Genomic DNA, 25080 nt, shown 5'->3' with positions numbered 1-25080 from the left:
TTCTCTCTGTCTTTTCTCCTCAGGCACGCGGTCTTGAAGAATGTCGGGAAGCTTCTACTTCGTGATAGTTGGCCATCATGACAACCCTGTGTTTGAGATGGAATTCCTGCCTCCTGGAAAAGCGGAGTCCAAGGTGTGATAACCCCTGGTGTGTCCTGTGATAACCCCTTCTATGTGCTCTCACACTGTTAGAAACACAGCCAACATGTTGTAGAAAGTATTATTACCTCGTATTGAATGCTTTCTTTTTGTGACAGGGAGTAGAATTCTGGGGTACTTAGGTCTTCTAATATTTATTTCCTGGATTGTTTTTGTTCTTCATAAAATATGATTTCCTTAAGTAATTAATGCTGCTCTGTGAACGAATATATACGTAGGCCACTCCTAAGGTATGCCTCCTATTTCCATGGAAACTACAACCAGTACAAAGAGCATAATAACACTGATAGTGCAAGTTTTCAGCTACAGAACAGACTTTTTCAGCACAGTCATCAGCATTAGTTGTGCATTTTTGCCAGCAATAAACAAGAGCCTGCGTGCCGTGCATGTAACAGTCAGCACCAAGGGAAGTGCCCTGCTGTCAGCACTGCTAAAACTCACTACCTACCCCTCTCTGAGTTCACATCCACTGTTTGGTCACCAGAAACGTTCAGCAAGCATCAGTGAAGGTCAGTGGGTGCACGCTTTTTCCAGCATGGAGGAGTTCACTAACACTCCTTTCCTTCACACACACTTCCATGTCAGGTGCCATTGTGTCAGACTGCTCCTCTGCTGCCATCTGTTGCACAGCATCAAAGTGTAATGGGATATTGTTGGGGAGATTCAGCCCCTACTGCCATGCCATCATCTTCCATGTCTGCTGTTGTGGGCCAACAGAATAAAACAGGAGGCATTACTTTTGGAGCAGCCCATCTCATCCTTCATTCATTGCTCTTACTGCTTGTATAACACCTGTTCATTATATAATGCTACTTAGTGTCTCTATTGTAAGGTATCCAGTAAGGCAAAGGAGCAAATTTGAAAAGCTCTATTCAGTTCTTCACAAATGCTTTTCACCACAGGAAATAGTTTTAAGTAATCTTCATTTGTCACACTCGCATTAAGTGTGTTGTAGCAACAACTATGTTTGAGCATGTGAGAAATATAAGACTGCTCAACATGTAATGTTTCCAGTGGGAAAAGGACAAGTCTCTTTTTTGTGATACTACATTAAGGACAAAGCAGGCTTCAGACTAAAAGCAAGTGAATTTCTGTTTTTTTGGACAGGCCTAGAAGTTTATGCTGTCACCTATGCTTTATATTGGTGTACTGCATAAGATAAGGAATAAGACACTCAGACTAGATTTTGTGTGAGGATGTGTCAGATAGTGGAAAAATATTTTCCTACTTGCTGCTGACAGAAATACCACACTTAGATAAGAGTTTTGTCTGCCTCAGCTTGTGGGACTGAATTTTCCTAAATTTTCCCCCAAGAAAGGATTTAAACTTGATGTGCACTGAGGAACAAGTAGCTACTGGTATATTGATGTGTTTTGGGAACCTTTGCTCCTGTTCCTGAGACACACTATGTAAGAGTGTGCGCAGGCTCCTGAAGCAAATGGTTGGATGTGCAGCCCTGTGCAAGCTTTAGCTCCTTAAGCTTCACTACTCAGTTTCTTGCTTGGTGTGGAACTGGTGAGGCTGTAGTAGCTGACTGCTTAATTTCAGGCAAATTTGACAGAGAGGTTATGGTCCAAAACATGGTAATTTGGGGGAAATTTCTCAAGAATAGGTGACTGGAGAGCAGAGAAAAAGACTTTCACAAGGACCTCCATTGCAGAATAAATTTGTAGGGGGAGATTTTGCACTGGTAAAGCTAAGAATCCACAGGTGAATTCATCCATGAGCTAAAAGTGCAAGCTTTATTGGTTTTGCTGCTCTCAAGACTATCTTTATTATGACCATTTTCTTATGCTCTTTTCCTTCCCTTGAATCCAAGTGTCATAACAATCTGTACTGATCTCATTTCTTTACAGCATGGCACACGTCACAGCAAAGAAGAGTATATAGAACTTATGTAACTTGTGTACTAGTTGTTTACCAGGTTGAGCAAATGATTGCTTATACTTAACTCCCTTCACTGAATTACTTATCCTCTGTCTTCTGGAAATGTGTTAGGATGATCACCGCCATCTCAACCAGTTCATTGCCCATGCTGCTCTTGACCTAGTAGATGAGAACATGTGGCTTTCTAACAACATGTATCTGAAGACTGTGGACAAGTTTAATGAATGGTTTGTTTCTGCTTTTGTCACGGCTGGACATATCCTTTCCTCTTTCTGGGTATTTACTGAGCCTTTTGTCAGAAAGTGATAAACCAGTTGGAATGACTTTGGAATGGATCTCTCTGGCTGTTCACCATTATTATTGTCAGAATTCCCAGCCTGAAGTGGAGATGAAGGATGAAGTGAGTTAGGGGGCACAGCAGTTATTTAAAATTGGAAATAGCTGGAGATAGATTTTTCTTTTTGGAGGACCTGAATGAAGTGTGAAGTTGATGAGGAGTAGAGGAAAAAGGAATGAAAGCACATTTATTTGAAGGGCTCTGAGCAGGCCTGTAGGATTGTCTGCTTACATTCCTCTGGTAATGTTAGAAGAAGAGAAGAGATAAAAGTACTTGATGTCAGTTGTGCACATACTGAAAATACAGTGTCATGGCTTGATGGTCTGTGCAGATGGTCGCAAAGAGAACGCATTGTGAAACATTTGTTATGCATAGCAAGTAACATTTTAATTTCAGGGATGTATGGAGAAGATTCTGAGAGTATCCCTGATGTTACAAATTTTCTAGCTTTAAAAATAATAATCTTCCAAAGAAAGGTGATTCTGCTTTCACATATGGGAATTTCAAATAATGCTTTCTAAATACCATTGCTTCAGTTAATTCCTTAAACATGCTTGTTTATTTCTAGTGTACAGCTAAAAATTTTAGGTATATAGAGAATTAGGTGCAAGTGCTTATTTTGGGATATGCTTTCATTGGGAAAGTTAAATTTTCCTTAATTGTTTTACATATGAGATTTATAATGCTTCATGATATAAGGCAAGAAGATGGAATAAAGAACTTCTTTAATGATGTATATGACTTGTATATAAAGGTAAGCTCCTATTTTTAAGTTTCACAGCAGTACCTCTCAATGTGCTATATTAATATATGTTTTGTTAGTGGTACCTTTGTGAGGGGAAGAGTTTCCCTACTGTCCACATGTGTGGGAACTGTGGAATGATGGCCTGAACCACTGATGGATCACCTGAGGCAAGGACTGGGTCAGCTGTGGTGAAAGCAATTCACCTGTGTGACTGGAACCAGACTGGAGCCAGGCTCCACCCCTCCTAGACCCCATTTAAGGGCTGACTGCCACTGGGGAAGGATCTCTTTCTGGAGATCTCTCGTTTTTGGAGTTTTCCACTGTGAGCCTAGATCCTTTGATATGAGTGAGCATTTCTTCTTTGATTGTCTCTTTTCCACCACGATCATCTTTCCAACTATAACACCTGTAAAGTACCATCCTAGCCATGCTACTCTTCCAGCTGTGTATTTTTTGACTGTACACCACATCAGCCAGAGTTGATAACATGTGACATGGAGGCTGCATTTTCTATACAATGTAATAGATTTTTCTAGTTTGCTATAGATTGTGCTCCTTCAGGATTTCGTTTTCATTTCAGTCCAGTCATTTTGGGCAGTGTTGTGTTATTAATGGTGATAATGAAAGCAAAGGGCTGTTACACAGCAGTCTGCTCAAAGCGCTTCTCTCTTCAGAACAAGTAGCAGTGTGTGTTGTCACAGCCCGGCTGGATCGCCACTAGATGGGGCAGTTGCAAGCGCTGACACCATCTGAGATTCCTACGGGGACTCAAAGAATGTTAATTTCTACAACAGGTTTCCATCAGTGTCACGATAGATTTGTTCTTAGCTCTTACTAAGAGATGGCTGTGCACCCGTGTGTGGGAGAATGCAACAGCATTCAAAGTCAGTGACTTCCTAGGAAGACTTCCCATGCTTTTCAATGGCACTAAATAGGCTGAAAGCTAGTAGTTGTCATTTAAAATAACATTTCCTATTTCTGGGCATTGTGCTTATTGATGAGATTTTTTTCTTTCCACAGTTTGCAATGAACCCGTTTTATGAACTCAATTCACCAATTCGATCCAGTGCCTTCGAAAGGAAAGTGCAGTTTCTTGGGAAGAAGCACCTTTTGAGCTGAATAAATAACTTTCCTGAGTGAGTCCTTTTCCATGCTTCCCTGATTTGAACTGTAGTTCTGGGTAGTTCTCAGCATGCTGGATATCCATCTTCCTGAAGATTGACAAATTGGATGCTGAAGTAGCTTTTCTTCTTGTTGATACAGATAAAACAGCCAAGTTCTCTGGTTAAAAAATGTACCTTAAGGAGCTTGTCTTACAAAAACTAAGTGTAACAGTGCCTGGGCTGAATAGGTACAAAGTGAGGTATGTCAGTGCATGTGCGAAATGTAACTCTCTTACAGAGGGTGAGAGGACATCTGATCTAAACACTGAAGGCTTCTGAATCTCTTGTGAGTTGATTTAATATGAGCAAAAGGGTATTTTTTATTTTATTGGCCTAAGTGGATAAATCTGTTGTGAACTCTTCTACTTAGTCTTTTACTAGAGAATGTACTCTGCAGGCTAACTGGACTCTTCATAGTATTAAATAAGGTATATATTAAACTTCAACATAATAGATGTATTATGAAGCCCTAAATTAAAAAAAAAAAATAATAATCTGAAAAGCAAGGCTTTGTCTTCAGCATTTTGGCAAGTTTTACTTGAAAAAAAAAAACTTCCAAGGTTTGTTTTTTAAGCTTAAGGTTGTAAATGTCTCATGTTTAGCACAACAGGTGCTTAGAGCTGCAGCATTGCATGAATGAAATGCACAGAGCAGATCACAACAGCTGTCTGCACTGACTTCAAATCTAATTCACACATGGAAAAAAAAAACCCAAACCCAACAACTAAACTTAGGTGTTTAAACCCCCATCTTTCTATTATCTCTGCAAGTGCTGAAATACTCCTTTTGAAAGGGTATTTATTTCTACTGGGATCTTTGAACCTCCAAGGACTTTGCTGGGCCTCTGGCTACTATCTCATTCTAAAATGATTATGTACTTTTTTTTCTTTTTTTTTTTTTGCAAAACTTCATTTTTAACTACTGATTTTTAAAGGGGTCATTCAGCATATATATACCTACTATTTTGGGTGGTTTCACAATTGATTAGTCACAATCTTTTGTGAAATCTGTTTCTTTCTGCAGAACGTGTCTGATAAGCAATTTCCAAAGGAAGAGGCACACTATTCTAAATAAATAAATACATCTTGTGTAGTTTGTATACTAAAGGGGCCACAGATGTAGGCACTTTATGTACAACCAGTTATTATTTCTTTGTAATTTATATGTAATGCTGAAGCATCACTGTAAAATATTCCCTGTGAGAAGCAACACTGTGCAATATAGAATGTGATATTTACCTTAAATAAAAGGAGGACTGATGCAGCATGGATGTGTGTTGACTGTACTTTAAATGACTTTAAGAGAAGAGCAGATAAGTGGGGCAAGGATACTGGCAGGACATTAAGTGAAGGTGGGAATACTTGTCTTGGCAGTACTGTTTAATGACATCTGCATCATACAACATTTTGACAGTGTCATGTAATCTCACTTAAATTTTTTTATACACATACATGAAATGAACAAACACACTTGAAGCAAAGCATTCTTACTTATACACTGGCCAAAACATTACTAACAGGATCCCCTAATACTTAATCTGAAATGAGTCAGTGAATTGAAACATGTACCACAACTGCCCACCTTCATAATGAAAGGGAAATGTTAAGCCTTCACAAAAATGTGTATGTGTTGCTGAGTATGATGAAGATGTTTATTTTGGTACAATCCATATCTGCTTGTCCCACAGCTGCCACTTCTTCCAAGTACTTGGCAGTCTCTCTCACACCAAAGCCAACTTCTACACAGGCTGCAGTCTTATTCACTACAGCAAGTAAACTTCCTTTACCACTTTTGTAATTAGTGCACAGTTGTGGTAGAGCAGTTCTCACGGCGCACTACACTTGCTGTATTAAATGGTGCTTAAACCTGCTTCTCATAAGGAGGCTGGGTAATCATGGCATTACATAGAAATGTAGGAGAAACAAGAGAAAATAGAAATTGGCTATTAAGCACAAGAAAAACTACTACACCTGGTTTTCATCCTTATTTCCTTTTATAGATTTTATTATTAAAGTTTTAATTATAATACTCAAGAGGTAATTTCATCTATTTTATTTTAGTCTCACTTCTGCAAAAGTTAAGGTTCAAGGAAATTAAGGTTCAATCTAGCTTACCTTCTTTCTTTCCTCACACCTTTCCTTCACTCACTATAAATCTGAATATCACAGAAGCAGCAGGTCAGCCTGTATTTAGCAGTTCAGTGACTGAAACTTACAACACAACTCTGTCACTGTATGTACAGGACTTTGAATGCAAAATTTGTCAAAATATCACCTTGCAGCAGGAGCAGCAGATCTGTGGAGTAAACATGGTTATAAACAGGTTCAAATGAGCATAGAAAACGTTGAGGAAAGCATATAAGAGCAACAAGAAGTTTGTTTTGCAAGCTTTACTTCTAAATAATATCTGGTACAAAGCAAACACGTTAAGACTCCTGCTGTTACTGTACTATCTAGAAAAGCTTCTCTATTACAACAAAAAGGTTGCAGTACAGAAAGCAGAGTCTGCATAATTTAGTGAGAAACATGGCCTGTCCTGTAGGCCTCTGATTTCCTTCTGAGCTCTACAATGTGTACGCTAACAGGCATGCTTGTAGTCAGGTTACACATTGAAGCAATAGTGCATTATCAAGTTTGCTATTAAAAGGATATTGAGCACTCTTGAGAGACAGCTTTCAAGAACTTCTCATACAAGTATTCTACCATGGGACAGCAGTGGAGAGCTTCAAATGCACATCCTGTGGCTTCATCTGCAACACTGTAGAAAGATGATCCATTGAACATGGAACTTGTTTCTGCTCACTGTCAGTTAATGAGTTCAGTAATCCCAAAGTTTAAGTCTCTACCCTACGATGGCATATTAAATAAGCATCAAATTTGGCTCAAACATTAGTTATAGGTACCTACTTGTACTAGACTGGAAAGCTGTCACTACCTGCTAAGTCAAGAGCTTCCTGAGTTCCCTATGTATTGCAAATCCTTAGTTTCACAGTACAGAGATCACAAACACATTCATAGCTCAGGTGAACAAGAACAATAAGGTCAGAACTTTAAGGCTGTATACTAAAAGCTTTCTTGAAGAGATCCACATTATGGTAAATTACCAAGAGTTACTAAAGCTGACCAAATAAAGTACATGTATCCATTTTCAGTTATGAAAAATACTTTGTTTATCCAGATATTTTTTTTACCCTATTGATCAGAAACATGCCAGAATGGGACATAAGGGGAAGACATTAAAAAAATAAATCACATTTTACATTGAACTGCTGGAAAAATTCATATGGCATTAGAATAGTAAACAAAAGGAAGATAACATTAAATAGGTAGGAAATTTATTTCCTACTTAAAAACCTACACAAATTATAGCAATTACAGAAAACTTGAAGGTAATTTATGTTAACTTGTAGTAAATGCATTAGAGATGAAATTCCACACACATCCAAAGGAATGCAGCAAGACTAAAGTTTAATTTCTAGCATTGTTAAGAAACTGAGTTCTAGTGAAACAAAATGGAATGCTAACTTCATAAAAATATATATACATATAAAAGTTTCTTTGTATCTGAATTCCAGAACAGTTTCCACGTAGTAGTGCTTCTAGAACTTCAAGTTTTAATTATATTCAAAGTATTTCTCATTTAGAGTTGGAAAATTACATTCTTATATTAAGATTTTTACTTGACACCTTCCTAATAGGAAGTGTCACTAATTCAATAATAGGTCACTCGTGAATGGAAATCTGTTTTGCTCCTCCAGGAAAGCAGCAGAGTATCACAACTTCAGTATTAGAGCAGAACCCATTTGTTATTTTATCTACATGTTTCCCATCCTCTTACAGAGTAAGCTAGTTGAAAGTAATTTGGCAAAAAAGAAAAAGTCAACAACAAGATGAACTAGGTTTCGGTTTCCGATGGAGGTTTACTGTATCCGTTTGAATAAAATGATCCGATCTATCTTCAGAGGCTAGAACTCTTCTAACAGCTTCTTCGAAGGCTGCTGCAACATTAATGGCATCTTTTGCACTGGTTTCAAAATAGGGATGATTGCCGTTATTCCTGCACCAGTCTTGGGCTTCTTCCGTAGACACCTGCCTCTCACTTATATCAACTTTGTTACCCAATATCACAAATGGAAAGCTTTCGGGCTCCTTGACATCTGCGTAATAAATGAATTCTTTCTTCCAGTTGCTTAAGTTTTGGAAGCTTTGAGAGTCATCCACGCTGAAGGTAAGCAAGCAACAGTCAGAACCTCTGTAGAAAGGAGTCCGCAGGCTCCTGAAACGTTCCTGACCTGCTGTGTCCCAGATCTGCAGAGTGACAAAGTGTCCATCCACTTCCAAATCTTTGTTTAAGAATTCCACACCAATTGTATGAAAAAGCTGTGCATCAAACTTGTTGGTGACATATCTGTTCATAAGGGAACTCTTCCCAACTCCACCATCTCCTAGCAGTATTACTTTGAGGAGTGATGATTTTGCTGCCATTGTTAAGAGAATAGATCTTCCTTGTTTCCCACACCTGTAAAAGGTTAAGAAAACTGTTAAGAAGGGAAGTAGTGAGCAGAAAGTTTTGTATGTATCTAGAAAGTGTTAAAAGTTCACCAACATCAAGCTTCATGCAAAGACAGGATGGCTATGCAATATAGACAAAGTGTAGGTACTCATAACAACAACATCCACTTAAGAATACAACTGTCATCTATTCCACAGACTGCAGCATGACTTTTGCAATCAATAATAAATTTGCAACTGATTCACAGTGAATGCTGTGGTCTACAGAATGAATTAAGGCCAAATTACAGCACTTGTAAGTCCCATGACTTGTGTTCATCACAGCATTCATACACTAACATTCATTATTTCCCTCCTTATAAAGCAGCTGCACTAAATGGACTACTTCTATTACAACTGTTTACAAAAGCAAACTCATTGCTACTAATTCAAATGGTACTCCAGATGCCAGCTACTCAGGACAAGTCTACAATGCCAGTTCAGTTAGTTTATGCAGACTTTCCATGATAAAACTGTCAGACACCTTGGCAGTGCTAGTGAAAAGTGGCTGCACAGCACAGAGATCATGAATTAGTGACACCAATTAAGCTTTTATCTTTTACTGTGATATTTTAGTGTTCAAGGGCTTTATTCATTTATTTGAGGCAATTACATCACCTGCATTTTGTGCCAGCCCACGGTTCACCCTCCATTACATTAATGTCACCTAATGCTATTAAAAATTATTTTAATTGCTTGCAGGTAAAGTTTCAGTTCAAGGAGCCCAAACGTAGGTTTTGGTATGAGGAGAACTGCCATTTCTGTACCAACCTGGTACTCTTAGGAACTTAAAGAAACTCAGCCAAAACAGGCTTTTGTGAAAATAGCATCTATTTAAAATGCAAGGAGGTCACAAGTAGCCTGGTCTGCCTCCTCCTCTGAAGGAAGGAATGTGGTCTTGCTAGTTGTAATTAGCATTGCTGGCATATACATCACCCACAAAACACAATTATGGAATTAATACCTGATACAAGCTGGTATAAAGTCATATGACTGTGTGCTGCCTTAGAATCAAGGCCTGCATTAGAAACAAGAAATGCCAGGAATTTTTTCATCTTCAGCTCTCCATCTCTGAATGTATAACAGTCTACAGTGGAGCATAAGAAATACTTTAGAGTTTTGAGAGCAGCTGAAGCCTCAGTGCAAGTTACTCCTCCTCATATTTGGAAGTTCTTGCTTCTATTAAAAATCTGTTCAGAGGAAGTGAATTTATTCTTACACTGCACAGTGAAAAACAATATTTAAGAATCCTTTGCATTTTACAGGTTTGTATCACAACAATATTAAAACTGCTTAACAATTACAAAAGAATGGTTCAGTTACCTTCCACAGAGTTCGAGGTATGAACATACACCATGTTACAAACAAGCCTTCTTGGAGTCACACGACTACCAGCAGGTAAGTTCCAGGCTCACGCTGAAAGCTTCAAAATGCCACAGGTGTTCCCTAATCTCCCTGATTCCTACTATTACCTAACAAATAAGTTTGAACTACTCTATTATACAGTAACAAGTTCTTAATAAATAATGCATTCATGAGAACAGAGGGTACTGAATGTTTCCCCATTTTTCCACTTCACTGAAGGGGACACTTCACAATTAATATACGGCTACTTCTACACCGAGGCTACAGAAATAGCTTCCCCAGAACCAACAGGCAAGCACCTCCACATGATGTTGCCTTCCCAGAACATTTATTTTCCAGAAACAACACACTAACACTTTATGTTTCTGAAAACTTTTCAGTCTGAACAACAGCAACAAAAAGATACCTTCTCAGTCATTTGCTATTACAAGAGCGCTTGAACCTCCAAAGAAACATAGTTAAAGATATTAAAAAGCAATTTTGTTTCAAAGACTTCACTCGTAAGGGACTACTATGTAACCCTACTGACTGACTACACAATTTACAGCATCTGCAGAAGCTGGATGGTAGTTTTCAGTGCAGCACGCTGCTGCATTTCTTTCACCTGAACATCTTAAATGAAGTAAGATTTCTTAAATAGCTTTCAATTGTCCTGTTGTTTTGTTGTTACTTGGAAAGAAAAAAAAAAAAAACAAGCACCTAACACTCAAAAAAACAAAAAAAAAAAAACCCAAAAAAAAAACCAAAAAAAACAATCCTCCAGAGGTGTGGAGAATTAATGTTATTTCTCCTATTAATGTACTTTGAACTTATACATCTTTGGCAATGCTTTTGGAAGAAAGAGTCAGTATCTGATATGATATTCCCGAAGATTTCTTACCTTAGCCGTTCAGTTTAAATCATCGTTCAGCATCTGAAAATAAAACAAAAAACTTAGTTTCCAATGTGCATCTGATTATTTTAACCAACGTCAGGAACTGCAAGACACCACAGAATTACAAATAGGTATTTGTTCCAGTAACTTCAACTTACTGTGCTACACAATTATGGTAATGTACAAGCAGTCTCAGCCTGGTACACAGAGCAGTTTATGAGCAGATCTGCCCCCTATTTTTCCATGTTACTTCAATACTTGGTGCCAAACAAGAAGTCCGAAACAAACAAATTAAAAGCAGCCCTACTGTAACACGTTCTGGTAACCATTTCTGAATTTCCTCCTCCAATTCATAAGGTCATAAGCTCTTAGACCACTGATTTCATTATTGTTAAAGCAGGGAACCATTTCTACTAAATGTCACTTCTTTTAGAAGTAATTTAGTTATTCCCCTCCTAGAATCCCCCTGTTAAACTGAATTTGAAAGATTTTCACTGGCAGTCCAAACACTTGCTGGCAAGATAGAACATTACCAGCTATTTCATAAAACGAAAGCTGTTTGCATTACAGAAAGTCCTCAATTTCCAGCCCTTCAGAGCTTATGTGCATTAGAGAAAGCAATGGTGTTTTATCTTGATTTACTTAATTCCATGGTAACAACTTCTTAACTGCCTTTTATTTTTGAGTGTAATTACCTCTTTGAGCACTTTGGCGTGGAGGCTACACTCAAGGAAAAGTCATTGGTTTGGATCTAGAAAATCTTAACAGCAACACTGAAGCTTATTTTTATAATAAAAAGACTATACTAGGTTAACTGATTGAGAAGGATTTGTATATACCAAATAGTGTCAAAAACTGAAAGAATTTAAACGCTGAAGTAAAATTTTGGCCAACAGCACTCAAGTTTCTTCCACCTGATCATGCTTATTTAGAGCTTCATAGACTTTCAGCCAAGTCTTCCGAGAGAAGAAAAGTCATCTTTGATAAACATCTAAGGCAAAATGCTGTCTCAGTTACTGACAGGCAAAATTAGCACCTTCCTAACTGATGTAACAGTCACACTGACAGTATTTCATAATCTCTTAACCTCAGCTTTGCACATACACAACCATTTCAGCTCTGAAGACCATTCAGAATCACCTTTGCTAAGCCATCTTTTATTTTAAACCACTAATCCTTGCTGGTTTAAAACGAGAACACTTCAATACGCTGTCAGACAAAAATACCTGCCTTGCAATAACAATAGGCACTTACTCCCCCATCCATCGTTTTTTTCTTAAAGTGTTTGACAATATTTATCACACTAACATAGAAAGAAAACCCATCTCCTGCTTTAGTTACAATGGCTCATTAAATACTGAAAATTGCTTCTCTGCAAAACATCTGGAACATAAAAACAAATCAATCACAAAAACTTGCAAACCTGCAACATCAGGGGCAGGGTCAAGAATAAAGTGTTGAAAACTGGGTTAACACTTGCTCTTTGTCTTAACCCTCCAACCCTACAGCAGTTTTATCACCTACTGCAGATCTGAAAGTTTCCAGAAAGGTGAAAAGAAAGCAAGAAACAAATTTACTCCTTTTTCCCTCATTTAGGTAAAGAATCCTTGTCCAGGTACAAGCAGGACACTGCTTCATTCACACTCCAGGTCATAAAGCAGCGTAAGAACAGTTCTCCAGTGGGTAAAGGGCCACAAGACTGCCTCACCTTGAAATATTTTGCTTTCAAATTCAGAGAGGAACAGAGATTAAGTCAAGATCTTCCAAGCTGTGCACTTCTTAATGCACTGCAGTTTTGACCACAACAGTCTTCAAACTGACCTTCCCCTCCAAAAAACACCCATGTAAAAGCTGTGGCTCAGAAATACCCTTTACAGTGGGGCACTTGACAGCAGCCCAATTCTCTGCAAAGCAGGCAGTCCTCCAGTCACATGGCCTGACCTGCTGAGATCCCAATCACCCTTCCTTCATCTACGACTGCACTACTGCAATGTGATGGCAGCTAAGTTTTCTGTCAGATAGATAACTTGATGACAAGTTATCCAAAAACTGTCTTTAGTCATCAGCAGCGTGGACACAGTTTATCTAACATCAGAATAACACTGAAGATTATTCCTAATACTCAGTAATATAAACACAATGTAAAATGGATTGACATTAAGCTGTTGCTACTCATTTGCATGCCCCAAAAGTTGTCTTCCGTGTTTCTTTGGTTTCTTTGTAAGGTTACTTGTAACTCCTGTGCAGTTCAGTAGTTGCCTGGAATGACACAAGACAATGGAAGAGGCAGCAGCCAAGAACAGGAATCCTTCAGTATGCATAACCCTTGGATCATGCAAGCATCCCAGGCCTACTGCCAGAATTGCTTTAGTTACTATAACTTACATCTAACTGCAAAGTGGATCAGAAAAACTTGTCAGGAGAAATGCCCCATATAGATACAGCCTTCACCTTCCACCTCATTCCTCACTTCCAGGCAGAAGGACCAAACTCGACAACTCTGATTAAATTCAGAAAAAGGAAAAATATATATATATATATTCTCAGAAGCTCACAAGTAAGCATCTCCTAATTTAAGTACCATGTCATAATAGTATTACTGACTTCAAGCCAACTGTAAAGCAACCTCAAGAGTAAGTTGGTCCAGTATCTCCAGGAATTCACAAGATCACATTGACTCTCCTTGCAACCCAATTCTGTTACTGCTCCCTCTCTGTAACTTACCAAGCAGCTAATTACTGCTGCTTATCCGTGCTCCTCTCTCCAGTACATAAGTCTCCCTGTTCCTTCAGAGATCCTTAGCAATAGCTGCCTCTCTCAGCCCAGGCTACACTGTGAGTTCATGCTCTTCCAACGTGCAAGCAAAGCCCATCCCCAAGAGAGTAAGCAGGCTGCACCATACCAACCCAGACTGCTTGTGCTGGGGAGCACCAAGGAGAACAATAACTTAAAAGAAGTAAACTTTTAGTCCCATAGAACCAAAAGAATGGCTCAGGCTGGAAGGGACCTTAAAGACCACTGAGCTTTAACACCCCTAGATGACCTTTAGGGTAGCTATACTAGGTTTCTTTAGAGATAAAAAGTGACAGAAACGGATTTTGCATCCACGCTGAACAATTCCTCCCCCAGTCTGCCATTACAGCCAACTACTTCATAAGCTGCTACCAAAACAAAGCAGGCACACAAGAAAATCCCCCTAGAAGCCCATCACACGCAACCGCCCCACGCTGATAAACGGGAGACCAACGATAAGAGCGGCCGCGTCGGTGCGGGACGCTCAGCCCCGTTGGGCCATTTCCCAGACGAGGCGCCCGCAGTCACGGGATCCCGCTCACGCCACTCGGCCCGCACCGAGCCGGGCCCTCACCCTGCGCCGCCGGGCACAGCCCGCCGCCCCCCCCGCCCGGGGCTCACCAGCGCACGGCCGTAGGCGGACGGGTGGAAAGGCAACGACGAGACGCCCTGCACCCCAAGACTGCCGTGGCAGGATCGCGGATCCCTCCGCACAGCGAGCCCCCGCACACGAACACCAGCCCCGTCGCGCCTCCCCCTCAGATACACGGAGTCCCTCCGCGCCCTCCAGACTGCCGCTAACCTGTCCGCGAATAGAAGCCGCCGCCAGCGCCGAGGCCCAGCTGCGCCGCCGCCGGGCGCCGAGGGAAGGGAGAAACAACATGGCGGAGAGGCGGGGGGGGGCGGGCAGGTCACGTGAGCCCCGCTTGGCTCTGCCCCCGGCAGGAGAGGGGAGGGGCGGGTGGGTGCGACACCGCCCTTGGTGGGGGGTCTCCGCTCACGTGGGCGGGGCGGTGGGGCCATTCGCCACTCTGAGCCCTGTTAGAGGGGGTGTGCAGGGAGGCGCCTGTTCCTGGGGCCGCTCGGGATGAAGCCCGCGTGGCTGTTTGCGAACACGACTGCGGGAAAGAAATGTGAAGAAAAGCGGTGACTATTTTCTACGCTCTTAAAACGCGTTACAAGGATGGGGCAAATCGCGAAATGAGAAGAAATGTATTTAAGTGCATTTAAAGAGGTCCCCGCATCATCAAGAGGAATGGGTGATTATAGGCTTAAGGGGTGAGCCTTTGAAACATCACTTTGCTCCGGCAGCCATCACATGCTTTCGATCACAAGGATGAGGCAATCAGACTGGATCTGCAGCTTGCACAGTCATCCGGTGTTTGGATCAGATGTACAAAGGATTGGAAAACAAGATCTCCGTGTTATCGGAGGGAAATGCCTCCGACTGACAGCAGCACCCAGGCTTAAGGCAAATGTGATGACACTGCAGGCATTCTTATGTAACAAAGCTGGACTTTGAAAATGTTTAAGGACCTGTTTCCTGGGATCTGCTTTCATCCGGGGCTGAAGTAAACCAGGAGGAAGTGCAGGGTGGGCAGAAAACGGCATCTTTAAATGACTGTTCTAAGATATAAGTTCTGATCATTATCTTGTGATGTTAAAAGGAAAAAACAAAACAAAACAAAACAAAAAAAAACCCTCAGCTTTTGGAAGTGGAGGAAATAGTTTTTATATTCCTTTTATATTATATATTCCTATTATATTTATATAGAGATGCAGCAGCTACCACCTGTATTTTCTCTTGAGAGAATGCTGGCTCTCAGGCATTTGGATCTGTTTGAAGAAGTTTTAAAATTTGAGTTAGGAACAAAATTCTTATACTTTCATGGTGAGGTGTACCTTTATTCTTCTTAGATAGGAACATGAAGGAACGTAGCAAATCTCAGGAACCCCAGGTGCACTGCTGGTGTGCAGGCCGTTCAAGGAAAATAGGTGTCACACCTCAGCAGCAGATTGAAGGAAATGACCATCTGAGATGTTGTGTGGCCAGATCTCACTGAAATCGCTCTGATTTCAGACCCGGATGGAAACATCACTCCATAATGGCACCACAGGCCTGGCCCCTACATCAGACCCATGGCCCTGGCTCGGCTTTGGCATGGCCCATCCCTGTGGGCTGGCTGACACGACTGGCTGGGCCTGCCTTGGCAGGATGCTGTGGGTCTTCTTCCTGAGGTCTTCATCCATGCACCCTGCACTGGCGGCCGCATGAGCAGAATGAGGGTTGGTTTTATGCCACATTCTTTCAGCAGCAGAATGGCAAGCAGAAGACAGTGGGGGTTTTCATTCAAGGGAGTGTTCTGCATCAGCAAAGCCCTCGTGCAGCACGGCACATGAATGATGCTTTTTACCATCCGTAACTGGCAAGGAGACTTTGTCCCATCCTAGCAAGTGATGACCTTGCCTCAATAAAATATGACTGTGTCACCTCCTGTCTGAATCACAGCAGCAAAAATAAGGGGATATGATGTCAGCTGCCTTTATTGTCCGCTAATACCACACTTTGGCAAGCCAGCTCCCCTAAGCAAGTATCAAAGCACTCCTTATCTCCCTGAAGGATCATAATTTAACATATTTGTTCCTTATCAACAGTTACCAATGAGTAGCTAACTTTTTTTGCTAACAGAAACAAACAAACAAACAAAAAAAAAACAACCAACCTTTTCTTTTGTATGTACCATAGCAGACTGAAATGAAATAAACAACAAAAGTGCACTGTTTCCTTTCTGTTTTGGAAAGGAAGAGTTCTAAGCAACAAATGGCAGTAGAGCAATGTGCTACAGGAAAACGGTTGACGGAAAAACCGAAGGCCCTCAGCAGGACAGAGTTAACTGCAGGGGACCTCCAGGAATGAGGAGTGCTATCATGAACTCAGCTATTAACTCCCATTCATCAACTTCAGTTAGGGGAATATCTCTCAGAAAAAAATGTATGAATTTAATTATTAATTTAACTCTAGACTTCTTGAGAGACAGAAGTCTTCTAGGTACATATTACTTAAACTTTGAGGGCAATCTGTATTTAATACCTCATTGGTACTACTCATAAGATAAAGGAAGTAGCTGTACTTAACAGTATTTCAGGGAAAACAAATAAAAAATAAAAAATAAAAAAGATTAAAAAAAACCCCAAAAAACAATAACAACAAAAAAAACAAGCACGTGCTTCAGCCTTATTCTGCATATATTTGTCTGTTTGGATTCCCCCTAATGCCATGCCCCTTTGTGGAGGAGCAGCACGGATATACCTAACAATTAGATGAAAAGCAATAGTCCCTGGTTCAAGAAGTTGAGAGATTTTTTTCCCATTGGGAACAAACCTAGAAAAAAACAACATAAACAAATTTCACCTTTCAAAGCTTCCTTTTTATTCTTGCTTTAGGGTCCTGACATTCCCTGTATTCCAGTAATCTCTACTCTCATGCTGGTGCACACGATGTCTGGTTGCAGGTTGACTCTTCAGAGCCAATTTGAGCCAAAGCACATAATCTTATCCAGTCAAACATTTTAAGCTTGTGCACTTACACAGTCCAGGTAGAGACGACATAACCTATTGACAGACTGCAGCCTGGAACGGTACTTTGCATAGTGAAACTGAGACCGCACCTTTTCAAATAAGAGCAAAGTCTGCATGACTCACCTGAGTGATTGTATGCGTGATTGCCACTCACATTTGGCACTTGCATGTCTGCAGAGCAATGGTACGTAGCAGCACATGACACCACAGGACGCCTGTTTTGTACTAAATCTTTTCAGTCATGAGGAGTGGATACAATCACAGATGGAAAAAAATGAAGTGGTAATGAACTGTGTTAGGTTAAAATAACTGATGGTGTGAGATGATCAAGAAAGTAATAAAAAGACTTGTGATTTTGTATTCAGTTTCTCGAATTGCTAAATGCTAGATTTTCACACATTTATCAAAATGAACTAGGTGTGAAACTGAAACTAGACAAGATTTTTCCACCAATACTGCAATAAGCAAGGCCTCGTTTCCTATATATTTATATAACATAATTACAGCAGGCTCTCCTCATTTTCCCTGCCTCCCAATGTTTTCTTTTCTTTTCCACCAATACTTCCAGGCCTCTGCCTTGACCCAGATTGCAATCTAGTTCAGAAGCAGAATTATTTTGTGCCTGGCTTTAAGGTAGTATCAAGAACTTAGCAGCTATCTATGTTATAGCAGTTTAAACAGAACAAGTAACTCCTGGGTAAAGCAAAGGACTCCAGCTTTTCTAGCAGGAACAGAAATTCTATTAATGATTACTGAGTTTCACAAAATTTGCACACATATTTTAGTCTTTTAATGTCTAGCTTTGTAACAAATGCAGTTAAAAACTGTTAATTGGGTTTGATTGTGACTGAGAAGGAAGGAAATGGAAGAATGCCTGCTTGCATTGGATTACCACAGAAAACTACTTAAAAATAGTCAGTTTGCAATCCTGAGGGTGCATGTATTAATAAGTATTAACAGCCCTGTGCATCCCGTTCCCCGCCCACCGCGCTGTGGTGCAGCCCCTTTCCCTGACCCCCAGCTGCCCTCCCCTGACGCAGCTCCATGCCGTTCCCTCGGGCCCTGTCGCTGTCACACAGAGCAGAGCTCAGCGCTGCCCCTCCGCTCCCTGTGAGGAGCTGCAGCCGCTGTCAGGTCCCCCCTCAGCTCCTCTGCTCTGCACTGAGCCAACCAAGAGACCTCAGTCGCTCCTCATACAACTTACCCTCCAGACTTTACACCAGCTTCATTGCCTTTTGGACGCTCTCTAATAGTTTCATGTCCTTCTTACATTGTAGCACCCATTGTAGCACCCTGCACCCAGTGCAGGGGAGGCTACACAGCCCAGAGCAGAGCGGAACAACCCCTCCCCTTGCCCAGCAGTACCAGGCGTGGTGCACCCCAGGGTATGGTTGGCCCTTTGGGCTGCCAGGGCACACTGCTGGCTCATGTTCAACTTGCCATAAACCTGAACCTTCCAGATCCCTTTCCACGGGGCTGCTTTCCAGCCTCTAGTTCAGCAGTCTAGACTTTCCCAGGTGCAGAAACTTTCCCAGGTGCAGAATCCAGCACTTGCTCTTGTTGGTGATTGCCCAGTCCTCTAATTTGTCAAGATCTCTCTGCAAGGCCTCTTCACCCTCAACGGAGTCAGTAGCTCTTCCCAATTTAGTATCATCAGCAGACTTGCTCAAAACACCTCCTACATACAAGTAATTTGTGAGAACACTGAAGAGAACTGGATTTAAAATGGAGCTCTGGGGAACTGCACTAGTGAGCAGCTACCATCCTGATGTAACTCAATTTACTATAACCCTTTGGACCGATCCCATCAGCCAACTGCTCACACATCACTTTATGATTTTCAGTTAACTGTAGGCTGGGCATTTTGTTCAGAATCATTCTGTCAGAAACAGTATTGAAAGCTTCAATGAAAATGAAAAAGATGTCATCAGATGGCTTCCCTTCATCAATTAGATGGGTGTTCTTGTCATACAAGAAAATTAAGTTTGCTAAATAGGACCCTTTATTTATTTATTTTTTTAACACATAGCCATACCACTTAAAAAACAAACAAAAAAACCTCAACCAAACAAATTTCAGTAGATCTTCAAAAATAACTTAGCAACTTTTAAAAGTGCTTTTGCAATTTTTGTGTCTACATAGTGTCAATATCCGCTTTTACACTACACAGTTTCAAGAGACATCTTCTCTTATCTGTGCTTTTGAGTGACTTCTTAAAGTGAGTGAGCATTACAAACAAATCCATCTGCTGTGATACCATTGTTCTCCACATTCATTACAAATAACAAAGGTCAACATTTGTTCATCTGGATTTGTGTTTCGCACCCAGCCTGGAAGAAAGAGAGTTCCTCTGGCAATCATAGTGACAGTGCAATCAAATTTTTCACAGCGCCTACACTTTATTTTGCTTGTCTGTGTGCCATTAATAACTTGTGGAAGCTGATGTTCTTGAATGGAGGACTCTGTGTACAGGGCCCTGAGCTGTTTCAGTTCATCACCGGCCATTTCCATCACTGTCATCTCGGCAAAAGCCTTTGGACTCAAAGTCCCTGAAAAAAGGTTATATTTTAAGTTGCAACTTTTAGGGTTCTTCAGGTTAGAGATTTTACTTCTGATGCAATTTTTATACTTTTTGTCATTTTTAGAATGAAGAGCAAAAACATGTTCTTCAATTTCTTTAGACAGCTCTAGCCATTTATCAGTTTCTTCTTTGTCTTGGCAGTCTTTGGCAGAACCAGTCAAAGCTTTATAAAGAAGATCTGTGCATTTACACCTCAGAGCTCTCATGTGATCCTGCTGCAAGCCTGCTTCATTAACAAGAGGTTTAGAACCTTCATTATCGATGCGTCCTTCCTCAAAAGGGGAAAGCTGATCTATGCTGCCCTCTGCGTTGTTACTTACCACTTTTTTAATGGTTTGTGGTGGGACCAACATTTTAGAAGGGGCAGCATCTAATACCACCTGCTGACAAGGGCCTTCAGACAGCAACTGTTCTCCAGGAATCCCAAGATGTTCAGATTCCTCACCCACACACACAGAAACTGACTTCTTGCCTTGCACTGACTGAAGACGGTTATTCTTGTAAAGTGCTTTCCATCTTGATAACAGCTGCTTTGTTTTCTTCTTCAGCTCTGCTGAAGGGCAGCTCTTGAGTACTCTGTATACAATCTTGACAACTTCAGTCTCCTGAAGATATTCTACAGTCATACTGACATCTTCAAGCTCTCTAAGATGATCCTCAATACCTTGGAAATTGTTCTCAGAGAGTAACTTTTCAATACAATGGATTCTGTACATAATATTTTTCTGGTCAGACATTTTTAAATCTGAAATAAGAAAAAAAACACAAAACAATTTCTGCAACTAGGACACTTATTACATCATTTTCTTTATATTATCACCAGCTTGTTTTTATCTTGTATGTTCTTTTACACTATTTTATTTGGATATATCACTGGTTTTTCCAACCTTTTCTTGAAATGGTTTATAGTGGAATTAGCAGAACAAACATAGAACCCAGGAAGCCAGACCCTGAGAAAGTGTAAGTGGGCATACTAGTCTAACTCAAGCAAGGAAAATGCTGGCAGAAAGAAGGGCTTTGGAACTTCTGCTGAAGCAGAGTTAACTATTCAGAATTAGGGTGTGAAACTAGTTTTTAAGGAAAAAAACAGTAATTTACCAAACACTGCACCAAGAAGGACACTGCCAGCACAATAAAAATGTCGAATCAAAGCTGTTTTTCTATGCACACACAGCAAAATAGAAGTATCCAGGGAAAGTCTCAGCTACTACAGGAGATAAGTAACTACAAAGCCATTCTGTCAGCTGAGAGTACAGGTGGATTTTGTGGTGCTTAATGCATTAGCATTCATACCGCTGGACTACCAAGGAGTTCTGAAATTCAGTATTTTTCGCTGAAAGCAACAGATAAACACTCGTTGATGTATAAAATCTGCTGTAAGTTTATACTTTTTCCAAAACATAGAAAGGGAAGCTTTATAGGCAACATATCATCCCTCCTCACTCATAAGGCAGCAAAATATCAGAGTTTTTACAGGATTAGTGTCAACAGATTCAATTTACTAAAAATGCTGGTTTTGGAGAATGTTTGTTTTTCCATTGCACAAATTACGAATGTATTAAAAATCCTGTCCTTCTGCTGCAGCAGCTATTTGAATAACACAATGTCCTCATTGCTGAATACGTTCTGTACTACCTTCCTGATAGTATTCAAGGACAGACTTGTAGAAGTAAACACTGCAACTTATTTAATCTGAAAGTTACAAATTGCAACATGAAAATTTACCTCAAAACAAGCAAGATTCTGCTGCCATCTTTCCGAAACGTGCAAAATGATCTTTCTCAGAAAAAAAAAAGACTCTAAGTCTCAACTTCTGTGAATCTGTATTTCAACATCTTTTCCCACTTTTCAGTATTTCCAAGTATCTGACTACAAATAAACATTGCAGTGATACAGAATATCAGAAAAAAAAACCAATTTTTTTTTTTTTTTTTTAAAACAGACATCACAATAACTACACCCTAATTTGGCAAGACCTTTTTCATAGATTGTTCTAAGTACTGAGATGCTTGATTATCTGTTCTATCTGTTGTCTTGATTTTAATAAAACATGCAAGTTCCAATTAAAGTTAACTTCTATTACAGACAGATGAGATATATGAGGACTGATCCTTCATTTCAGACTTTTTCCTCAAGCTTTTCTTACTTTAAAAGAATAAAACTACCGAGTAAATGTGGGAATGGAATCTAACAAAAAATACCTAATTGATTTTTTCAAGACCTTATTGAAGATATCAGAATTTTCAGGTGTTCTGAAGAACTTAAGTATTGCCACAACCTAACATGAGTAATTTGTACAATTAATGAAGAGTAAGCTGCACACATTTTATTAGAAGCTGTAAAGCTAAGATTAAGAACTACTCCACAGTACGATTAGGCAAGTGATACTAATGTAACTCAATGGATCATAAGCCCCAAATCACACTCTGGCTCCTATGTGACCCATGATCACCAGCAATACTGAAACCTTTCTCTGGTTATGCAAGAGACCATGCGTTCTCTCTCTTCCAAAATCATCTCTTCATTGCTAACAGAGAGTCACATCAGACTGGTAAACTTTTAACACGTCCCTATCACTGCTCTTTCCCTTTCTAGCTCTGTTATTATGTTACAGTTTGATCATCAAGGTCGCTCAAAAACAGTGACACCTACAGACTGATTTGACAACAGTGATATCTGCAAACTCCTAATTGCTAATTTTGCAAATTCTTAAAAGACACATCACATGTACCTTAATACTGATACATGTATTGTCTTACAGCAACAGCTTTATTGAAGCATGCTCCCATATATTCTGACTGGTGTTAAATGAAAAGAGAAAAAGACATTTCAGAAAGCAGGGTTTTAGGACTTGAATGAGATTTCCTTCTGATTACTGAAAAATCCTTTCAAAAAGATGCCTAGTGCATTGCTATGCACAAACATTACTAACATTATTCTGGTGCTGAATAGAATTAAATGTGTAGACACACTGAATGGCATGCTGCGAGCATGTGTCCTCTTTTCATATGATTTAGTCTTCCGTATCTGCACAAAAATGTGTTGGCTGAAGTTGCATGCAAACTGATCCTATAAAAGGTCAATTGCACTTAGAAACTGATACAACGCCAGCTACACAGTCACATTTGAAGGAACTCACAAGTACATTTCTTGCACCATCACTATTTCCATGATGAAACCTTCCAAGAGAGAGGGAAGAGATACAGCTGGATAATTTGCACATTTTGCAGTTTTCAGTTGTACTGTGCATGCCAGAAATAAGTTTAAACATTTGGTAGGGCCTTGGAGCTCAAAAGAAAAGGAGAAAGACAAGAAAGTGAGCATCGATTTTCATTATGTTTCTACAAGCACAGACTACAGGCCAGCTTGACCTCCATGGCAAATGCTGTCTGCTTTCACTTCACTTGTCTTTAAACAGCTCATTCTTGCCTGACATTTTGAAGTCTTGTGAGAGCTCAATATTGTCTGTAACAGAAATTATTTTACTAAAGTAGTTTCAGAAACAGAGGGAAAACAGAGATACACTTTTTCAAATATATTTGTTAAACTGCCATAATGAAAAGCGCATAGAGTTGAATCCTTCCTCACTTGTTCTGGTATCCAACCACAGAGTCTGTAAGAGTGGAGAGAGTTGTTTTCTTAAGCACGGTGACCATGGTTACAGCAAGACAGCTTCCCATCTCTCAAACATTCAGCAACTGACATTAGAAGATGATGATCTGCTGGTATATATTGCTTTTCATGCAGCCTAGGGCAGAGGCAAATGCACTGTTAAATGCTCAAACAGTATAACTGCCCCATGCTTTAGATTCAGCTCCACTCCTTCTAATGCATGCCACTTCAAATGTAATTTTCTTCAGTGGTTGAAATTAGCTATACACATTATGTATTATGTTACACATACTGCAAAATGTACTTACCCAAATGCAAGACAGCCTTGTGTATTTTCAACATTTAGTATGCAGCATAAACTACATACATTTTATTTTGGCTTATTTATTTTCAGTTTTAGTGCACTGGCATGTATGCACAGTGAGGAAAAGCCACACGGACAGGAGCCTGCCATATAAACTGCAGAACTTTCCTATCTCCCACTCAGGGTATTCACAACTATGGACATATAAAGAAATTCCCCCACAGAGGGCTTTGGTGATAATTAGTCCATGCATACACTTATCCTCTGTGACAAAGGTGTTTTTGTTTTCTTTTTACCTTCTAGTAGTCTGTCTTGGACTGTATTAAATATAATCTATATGTTCTACCTTAGGACTTTTCCCACACTAATGCAGTGATTAAGTTTCTAGACATTCTAAGATCTACGTTGTCGTGCATTTACTTTTTCAAGTTTATCCAACAGCAAATTCAAGTAAAGGTTATGGTAGCAGTTAAACAAAACTGGATAACTGAATGTGGGGGATGAAAATTTAAAAGTTTAAAACTAATTCTGGAAATTCAGTTAGCTATTAAACTACTCACATTTATGTCCAGACATCACTTCCAAAGAAGTGCTTTCCTCAGCTCGTATGACAAACAGCAAGGAGAACTGGGTGACCTCCTCACTCAGCAAAGCTATGTAAGAGAAAAAAAAAACACATCAAAACACATGACAAGAATAGAATTGAAATCTGTAACTAACTTCTTCAGTGGAGTGGGATATTCATAGGCTGCGAGTAGAAACACAAGAAACAACTAGCAGGGAAACAACTAAGTGAAAGTAATAAATATGCCTTCATCAGTGACAAATGAGAAGGAAGTTTCTGAGGGGAAAGCACTTTTGGAATGACACTGGTTTGCTGTGTGTCTGTGGTCTTCAAAGGACCTTTAAATACTTAAAGCTGAAAAGTGATACGTACCCATAAAGTACTCCACTACCTAGACAATCACAAATTTCATCTCAACTTCCATATCAAAAGGCAGTATGATGAGAAATAAGAAACATTATTTATGAAGTGCTGCTCTGTAAATCAAGTGGCAACTGGATTTTAACCCTTAAGACTGATGTTGAGAACAAGCACAAAGCCAGTACATTTTGTAACTTCTAGCTTCC

General features: G+C 40.0%; 3 protein-coding genes across 3 annotated transcripts; 1 reads left to right on the top strand and 2 right to left on the bottom strand.

Annotated features, from left to right (window-relative positions):
• Positions 1–40: 40 nt before the first annotated feature.
• TRAPPC2 (trafficking protein particle complex subunit 2) lies at positions 41–4247 on the top strand (the record flags this gene model as incomplete). Its single annotated transcript, XM_079534300.1, has 4 exons — positions 41–133; positions 2158–2348; positions 3059–3137; positions 4149–4247. 4 exons carry the CDS (start codon positions 41–43, stop codon positions 4245–4247), a joined length of 462 nt encoding a protein of 153 aa, XP_079390426.1.
• A 3922-nt stretch (positions 4248–8169) lies between these two features.
• On the bottom strand, positions 8170–8775 carry RAB9A (RAB9A, member RAS oncogene family; the record flags this gene model as incomplete). The annotated part of the gene is made up of 1 exon (XM_079549428.1): positions 8170–8775. The coding sequence occupies one exon, from the start codon at positions 8773–8775 to the stop codon at positions 8170–8172; it is 606 nt and encodes a 201-aa protein (XP_079405554.1).
• Positions 8776–19681: 10906 nt separating this feature from the next.
• TCEANC (transcription elongation factor A N-terminal and central domain containing) lies at positions 19682–20770 on the bottom strand (the record flags this gene model as incomplete). The annotated part of the gene is made up of 1 exon (XM_079547820.1): positions 19682–20770. One exon carries the CDS (start codon positions 20768–20770, stop codon positions 19682–19684), a length of 1089 nt encoding a protein of 362 aa, XP_079403946.1.
• Between the last annotated feature and the right edge of the window lie 4310 nt (positions 20771–25080).

Source organism: Tetrao urogallus (assembly GCF_951394365.1).
Source record: "Tetrao urogallus genome assembly, chromosome: 1".
NCBI lineage: Eukaryota > Metazoa > Chordata > Aves > Galliformes > Phasianidae > Tetrao > Tetrao urogallus.
Note: the sequence above shows the minus strand (reverse complement) of the source record. Positions and strands in the feature narration are given on the sequence as shown.